Raw genomic sequence first — 8,596 nt, forward strand, 5'->3', positions numbered from 1 at the left:
GTGTCATAATATTGTTGATGAAGTGCTTGTTTGAGTGTCAAATATTAAATTGTTAAAAAAATTTTTTTTAATAAATTTTTTTAGTGTGTTTTGGTAAAATTTTAATAATAAAAATAAAAGTATTATAATTTTTTTAAAAAATTATAATTTACATATTTTTTAAAATATTTTTTTTACTTAAAAAAATGTTCTAAGATAATATAAATAAATAAAAAAATATATTTTTATATTGTTCTACCTAAACATAATTACTAAACAAAAAAAAATATATTTATATAAAATATCTAAAAATAAAATTATTTTTATTTTTTTATAAGATCTTTTAAAAAAAATTACTTAAAAATAATTTTTTGTGAAGGTTCACCAAATAAATCCAAAGTCTTAACTATAATACTTTAGATATATTCAACTTTTATCCGTAACAAAAGGGTCTTACTTAATTAAGAACGAAACCAAAGTACATAACGAAGATTCAAAGAATGAACAAAGTACAAAACTGAATGTGAATGATATTATTGGATGACACAATATGAGTTACTATATCTGGTAATTGTAGTGTTCCTTAATTATAAAGAGCGAGGAACACTTCCCATCAGAAAAAAAAAAAGAGCGAGGAACACTTTACAATAATAGAGAATGACATAATTATTGAGGTGAATTCCCAAAAAGGAAAACACTAGATAACTACTTAACTGATAAATTTATTACATTAAGAAAACATGAAATAAGGAATAATACACACGATCATATTCATGGCCTTGATTGATTGTAATCAAACAATTTTCAACGAAAGGTTTGGATACCCAGCTTGAGTTTTGTACCGTTCAAAAAGATCTTCAAGTGCTTCAATAAACTGACTATGTACTTTGCCAACCTAAAATTTATTTTCCATCTAGTGTTAGTGTTCAAGTAGAATAAAATATTGTTGGAAGACTAAAAGTTTTAATTTCTCAAAATATCTATTATATAGAAAAAAAATGTATGAAAAAGAAGATATATACAGTTCTTTGAGTAACGCATTACCTTTTTCTTTTCTTTCTAAAACTAACATAAAATTTAAAATTAAGAGTATATATATAGTACATACCTCCTCCATGGTTGGTTCTGGATTTTTGTTGACCTCAATAGGTTTACCTACCACAACATACATTGGACGTTTGAATGGTATTGGAGACCTGAATAGAAAAGAGGACTTGTGCTAAAATTATATTTTCTCAGCCTCAAAAATGAAAAATTACTTGGGTTAATTATATTCTATAAAAAAATATTTTCTCAAAAGATGCAATATAATATTAACTAAACCGTTTAGCAGCAATTTAAGTCCAAGCGTCACTAAACCGTTTAGCAATGGTTGAAAACCGTCATAATCTATAAGGTAGTGTTTATTTTCGAAGTCGGAATACAGAGACATAGACAGTACATGTTTAAAATGTGTTTGGAAGCAGAGATATAGACACGGAACACATTGTCTTCGAGACAGTTTTTTATATTTTTGTGTCCACTCTTTTATAAATGACAATGATGGACACGAGATTTAGAAGAGTGAACACGGACTTTTTTATAAATTTTATTTTCTTTTTTGTCTATAGATATTTTTTGTTATTCCACTATTATCCCTTCTTGTTTTTCCTATAATTAGTTTTGAAACTTTTGAAAGATAAATATTATTAAAGATAAAATTGATCTTTTAAAATGCTAAAAAATAATTTATAAGTTGTAATTTATTTTATATAATTTAAAGAAAAATCAGTTTTTAGATAAAAAATTAGTTTTCTAAATAAAAATAGATTTTTATGTGCAAAAATTAAATTTTTTTTATGTAAAAACGGATTCTTTTTTAAAAGTGATTTTTTATTTAAAATTAATTTGACTTATTAACCTAAACAAAATTTTTTATTAATCAAACTCAGATGTATTTTTTTGTTAATCTTAACCATATGTATTCCTACATATTAATAATAAATTTAAAAATAAAATAAATATATTTATAATTTTTATTTAATATAAATACTATTATATTTTTTTTATTAAAATTTTTTGTCTCTTCAAATAATTTTTCAAGTTTCATCTGCTTACGTACTCTCATTCTCTATTAAATTAGTTTGTACTTAACGTAGAAAATTTGGAATCATATGATTATTTTAGTCATTTCATATAATATTTTAGTATTGTCTATGTGTATCTAAACATAATACTGGACATTACATTAGTGTTGTACATCGTATCCAAACACAATACACAAACAATCATTTTTAGTGTTTCCGTCCTATTGTCTCTATTTCAATATCATGTTCTGTCCTGTCTCTGGCCTAATTACTGTTGTAATAATTCTTTAGATAAATTCATGGATTCTAACCATATTTGGTAGAAACTCACATACACGGTCTCTATTTAAAGTGGTAATTAAGAATCATTAGATCATAATTTAATTAAATTTATCAAATCATCTAACCGTTCTTAATTATTAACTTTACGTAAAGATAACTGCACGTGAGTTTTCGCCTTTTAATTTATACACCACCTTCAATCATTTCTATCCAAAATTCTAATTATCCAAGAGGTACATTGACATAAAAAATAAACACAAACCCGAAAATTCCCCAAAAAAATATTGCGGGGAATTTGATGGCCCTTGCAAAATTGAGAATCAACTTCCAATTTGGTTTCCACCAATTATAGATATCTGACTATATATAGCACCATTGCATCAAAAGAGAAATTGTGGTTAGTTAAAATGAAAAGCATGAAGTATTAAAAGGAATAATATAGACCCATGAAATTACCTGCCCAAAGCAGAAAACTGGAACAAGAGGTTTGCCCTTCTCCATTGCTACGCGGACAAATCCTCTTCTTTCCTTAAGAAAGATAACCTATAAAATACAAAATAAATTTTTTAATATGAACCAAAAATTTCTTTTTATAATTAAATCATAAATGAAAATAGTAATTAAATCTTCTTCAATGATTCCGTCAGTCCATCTTATCCAATACTAGAAATAGGATAATGCAACACAATAAATTTAAATAAAAACACATACATAGAAAACATTAATACTTCATTTGTTTTATAATATTTATTCCATTTGCATTTTTAAAGGTTTTAAAATATTTGTCATATTTACAAATATTTAGGGGGTATTAATTTTTTCTCTAAGTAATTTATTCATAATAATAATAAAATAATTTGATTAAAAAATAATGATAACTTTTGATATATGAATAATTATATAGAAATGAAGGAAGAAATTAAATGGACCTCAGAACTATACTCCATGAGAGAGATTTCTCGCCATCCACCAGGCACAAGAATGCAACTATAGCCAGAATCCAATAGCCACAGAAAATTTTTCTTCGACACTGATGTAAAACCCAACCAAGTCCATATGTGTCTCAAAAATGGTATATAAAATATCTACATAAAATTTTAAAATTATATACTTATTAATGATAATCATTACAAAAAAATAATTAAATTCTCAAGTAGAAAAAAAGCTTACCACATTGCTTGCAAGAACTTTTATCTTAGGAAGAGGTATGAGACCTGTGCTGCTTGTTAGTGCAATAATGCCATTCGACAAAATTGAATGTGGTTCATAACCAAAAACTGCACATTAATATATAGGGCCATAAAATGACAAAATGATTTCATTCACAAAAATAATAATGTATTTTAATAATATAGAATAACAAAATCTTAATCATAATTAAAATTCAATCTAGTCTACAATTAATTAGCATGAGCTCATATATTATAAGTTTAATGTGATTAAGTATTTTTTGATAAATTTATCGTCATGAACATATTTTAAAAATAGAAATTTATTTTTGAATGTAAATAAAATGTAATGTTATTCCTCACTCTATGCATCCGCCCACTATTTTGAATGAACCTTAGCTTTTTCTCCCGGAAACACCTCACAATTTAATTTTAAATGAAACGAAGAACAAAAGAAATATATACTTTGTAGGTATATAAAAATGTTATACTATCAAGTAATTAAGCGTAGTATTTATAATCTAAAATTTAATCAAGAGTAGTTTGGTTCAAACCATAAACACGATTAGGATTGAAGGCCTTTATATCCTCTACATGAAGTGTCACGGGAAAATAACTGCAAGCATGTTTGCATATAAACCTGAAAAATAGAAAATAAAAATAGAAACAAAAAACAAGGTTTATATTTGGTTAGTTAATAACTGGTTTGTGTTTTATTTTTCTTTTATAATTGTTACTTAATTTATTATTTTTTATCAATAATAGATGTAAATTTATTTGTTATAATTTTTTTAGTGGGAGTACAGTATATATTAAGAGTACATAGTATATAACGTACAATAAAAAAATATTTTTAAAAATTTTTTTTCATTCTTTTCAAAATGAGAAGAACTTATTTTCCTCTCTTAATCTCTTTTGGTTTATCAAATTATCATCACAACTTGAACAATTTAGGCCATGAGATTTTCTTTATAGTGTGGTGAATGCGGAGAGCAACCAGACTTTGAATAAAATTAAAAAAGTTGTGAATTGAGATCCAATCGTCGCCAATTTTGCCATTTTCTTTATTTTCCTAATTTTTCTTTCTACATTTCCTTTTCTCTCTCCTTATCTCTTCCTTCAAACTCTTCCAATAGAGTTTGATGAGAGGCTATTTCGCAAGATTCTTTCTTGATCTGAATTTTTATTACTTTGTGTTTCATTGATTTTTCAAAATGGCGCACATGTAAACAAATCCTCGAGGAGTGATTTTGACAACTAGAGCAATGGCAATCTCCTCCATTAACTCACGAATCTTCAATCTTAAATTTCGAAGAACACCACAAATCTGATCAATATCAATCAAAATCTTATTTTCTTCCCCCTAGAAAAAATCTAGGCTTATTTTTTCGACATTAACAAATTCAAAAATAAAATTAGACTCAAGAGACGGGAAAACAACTTTTTTTCAGTTTTAAATTAGGAACAAAAGGTTTTCAACTTATTAATTTAAAATCAAAAGAAATTTTTATATTTAGCCATGTAACTTTCTATGAAACTCATTTTCCATTTTCATATTTCACTACACTGACATTCCTGCGCTACCCACTCGTACTCCACAATGCATTGATCTTTTTCAACATGATACACCATCCACACATCATTTTCCACCACTCACATATACCACACTCACATATTCAAATCAATATTTCTCAAGCTCAATTCACTCACCAATTTTCTCACACATCATTGCACTCATTACCACACCACACACTATAACAATGCACCTGCATCACAAAACTACAACATCACACATGATTGCATCACTAGAAAATATGAAAGAGTAAAAAAATCATTTGCTTATTTAAAGGACTACCATTGTATGATAACCCACGCAGCTCACTCTAGCAACTTTATCAACTCTAACTCTTTATATCTTATCTCACAATACTTATCATATGATAAACTAACCCCAAAATATAAGTCCCTTTCTCTAGCCATCACCTCAAATCCAGAACCTAGTACTTATGAGGAAGCAGCTACACATGAATGTTGGAGAAAGGCAATACAAGCTGAATTGACAGTTCTAGATTAGAGCATAACTTGATGTCTCACTCAACTCCCAAAAGGCAAGAAGGCTTGGGTTGCAAATGAATTTTTTGGGTAAAATTCAATCCCGATGGCAGCATAGAAAGGCACAAAATGAGGCTAGTTGCAAAAGGATTCACTCAAGTACAAGGAGTGAATTATGGTGACACTTTTAGTCCAGTTGTCAAAATGATTACCCTATGAGTAATGTTAGCATTGGCAACTGGCAAAGAAACAGTTGGAGGTCAATACTGCTTTTCTTCATGGAGATTTGGACAAGAAAATTTATATGAAGATACCACCCGATTTGGCTGTATCACAACCAGGTTTGGTTTGTAAATTACAAAAGTCTCTATATGGTTATAAGCAATTTTTTTATGATTCCCTATTCATCAAGAAACAATCTGAAAAGTTCACTGCCATTTTAGTATACGTTGATGACTTGGTTTTAACTGGGAATGACATTCGTGAAATCAATTTCATCAAGTAAATTTTGGATGACAAATTCAAAATAAAAGATATTGGTGATCTCAAGTACTTTTTGGGAATGGAAGTAGCACGCTCTAACTCTAGAATTCACATTTATCAGCCTAGAGTACGTCATAGACCTTCTCAAAGATTTTGGTTATCTAGATTGGAAATCTCTCTCCACCCCATTTGATTATAGTTAAAAACACTCGAAGGAATCATGTACCATTTTAACGGACAACATTACTTACAGACAACTCATCGACCGACTCCTTTACCTCACAAATACTAGACCTGATATCTCTTATGCTGTGGGACGTTTGAGCCAGTTTTTGGACTGTGCAACCACTTCTCACCTACAGGCTAATTTTTGCGTACTCCAATATTTAAAAAGCAGACCTGCAATTGGTCTATTCTTCTCAATCTGCATCTCATCGGATTTGCTGATGTTGACTGGGCTACTCGTGGTTCCGTTTTCGATTATTGCTTCATGCTTAGAAACTCTCTCGTTAGCCGAAAGAGTAAGAATCTCACCACCATTGCCAAGTCCTCTGTATAAACTGAATATAGGTCTCTTGTTGTTGCCACTTGTGAAGCTAGTTGGTTATCTTTCTTAATGGATTTTATTGGTTTATCGCTTCAAAAGTCTATCACTCTATTCTAGACAACCAGTCAGCCATTCAGATCGCTAGTAATTCCATCTTTCATAAAAGAACCAAATATATTGAAGTAGATTGTAACATTATTCGTGAAAAATATTTGTCTAGTCTCATTCATCTTATGCTAGTTTGTTCCAAAGATCAACTTGCTGATTTTCTTACTAAAGTTCTCCCACTGGGTCCTTTTCTTACTGATGTTTCTAAGTTAGAATGGTTAGATTTATACGATTCTAACTTGCGGAAGGGTGTTACTAGTGTATTTTTTACCAATAGTAGATGTAAGTTTATTTGTTGTAATTTTTTAGTGGGAGTACAGTACATAAGGAGTATATAGTATATAAGGTGTAATAATTCAACAAATATTTGTTGAAGGGATTTTTTATTCTTTTCAAAATGAAAAGAACTTATTTTTCTCTTTTAATCCCTTCTAGTTCATCAAATCATCAAACAACTTAGAGCATGAAATTTTCTTTAATAACGGGATAAAAAATATTCCATAAACAAAAATAGAAATCCAACAAGGTAACCACTAACCTGGACAATGTTCGACCAAATTTACTCTTTTCATTGGTAGGAATCACCACAAACACAAACAGCAAAGCAAATGTCCTGTTATACAATGTAAAAGATTTTTTTTTCTTAATGTTATTTTTTTAGAAAAAATATTAATAGTTAGTAACAAAAGTAAAGAAAAAAAGAATTAAATCACTCTTTGAAAATATAGCCACATGAAAATAACCTTCTAAAATATTTGGAAATTAATTTGTTTGCCTCTTTCTTTGAAACTCTCTTGTTGCATTTGTTTATAAAAACGAGACTGTGACAAAGAATTAAATTGAATGAATAGAAATATTATATTTAGAGACACTAAATTAATGTATTTTATATCTATTCTAATAAGAAAAACACATAAATACTAATAAGAAATACAACTTATTTTTTATTTTTTTCTTTCATTATTATTGTTAATTTTTATAATTATATTTTTTATTATTAATTTTTTCATCTTAAATTTTTTGAATAGAAAATTAAAAATAAATTAAATTTTTACAATTTGATTTACTTTATCATCAAATAGAATATAAATGTCTTTGTCATTTATATCTTATTTTCAGTATATTATCTTATTCTCAGAAACAAACACAGCCTTATTATATTCATACAAATTGAAGAATAAAATAGCCCTTAATTTAAAAATAATAAATTTATCTATCAAAATTTGACAAATTAATTTCTTACTATTGAAAGGGGGTGAACATACTAATAATAGTCCTCTCTAAGATGCCTAAGTTGAAAAGATCAAAGGATAATTAAGCTTTTATTTTTATATTTTATTATTTGTACACATTAAAAAACCCAAAACCATATTCGTATTTCCATGTAAGATTTTGTTTTAAGACAATGTATATGTGAGAGTGAGAGGAAGACGAGAGAGATGGAAACTCACAAGAGTGCCTTTGAGAGAGGGAGGAAAAAAAGTGAGAAGAGGGAGAAGGCACCGTTGAAGTGAATAGGTCCCAACCACAATGCCAATGCCACAGTTGTTTTTAGGCCTTTCAATAACTTATTACAGGAAGACACATCGCCGGCGAACACTTCATTGGACCTAAACACCTTCTCCTCTGCCATGTTTCTCGCTCTATCTATACTATGTGTTTTGTTTAATTTATAATGTTTTAATACAATATCAACTATCATTTCTACCCTACATCAATTAATTAGATTTAAAGATTGATGTTGCCTCTCTTACCCTACTAATTTTGTGTGTACAGTATTTTTTGTATTTTTTATTTAATAATAAAAACGATACTTGTGAGGTAAATTAAATGTTATGAAATATGGATGGGAAGCAACAATGTCACGCACGTGTGATATAATAAGAACGTGGCAGAAAGGAAAGTTAGGG

General features: G+C 28.1%; 1 protein-coding gene across 1 annotated transcript; it reads right to left on the reverse strand.

Annotated features, from left to right (window-relative positions):
• Window positions 1–602: 602 nt before the first annotated feature.
• On the reverse strand, window positions 603–8,319 carry LOC130975663 (diacylglycerol O-acyltransferase 2D-like). The gene is made up of 9 exons (XM_057900422.1): window positions 8,138–8,319; window positions 7,225–7,299; window positions 4,051–4,136; window positions 3,498–3,604; window positions 3,257–3,412; window positions 2,784–2,870; window positions 2,590–2,687; window positions 1,088–1,175; window positions 603–874 (listed from the first exon to the last, which is right to left on the reverse strand). Exons 1-9 carry the CDS (start codon window positions 8,317–8,319, stop codon window positions 773–775), a joined length of 981 nt encoding a protein of 326 aa, XP_057756405.1. The 3' UTR covers window positions 603–772.
• Between the last annotated feature and the right edge of the window lie 277 nt (window positions 8,320–8,596).

This window comes from Arachis stenosperma, chromosome 1 (genome assembly GCF_014773155.1).
Source record: "Arachis stenosperma cultivar V10309 chromosome 1, arast.V10309.gnm1.PFL2, whole genome shotgun sequence".
Taxonomy (NCBI): Eukaryota; Viridiplantae; Streptophyta; class Magnoliopsida; order Fabales; family Fabaceae; genus Arachis; species Arachis stenosperma.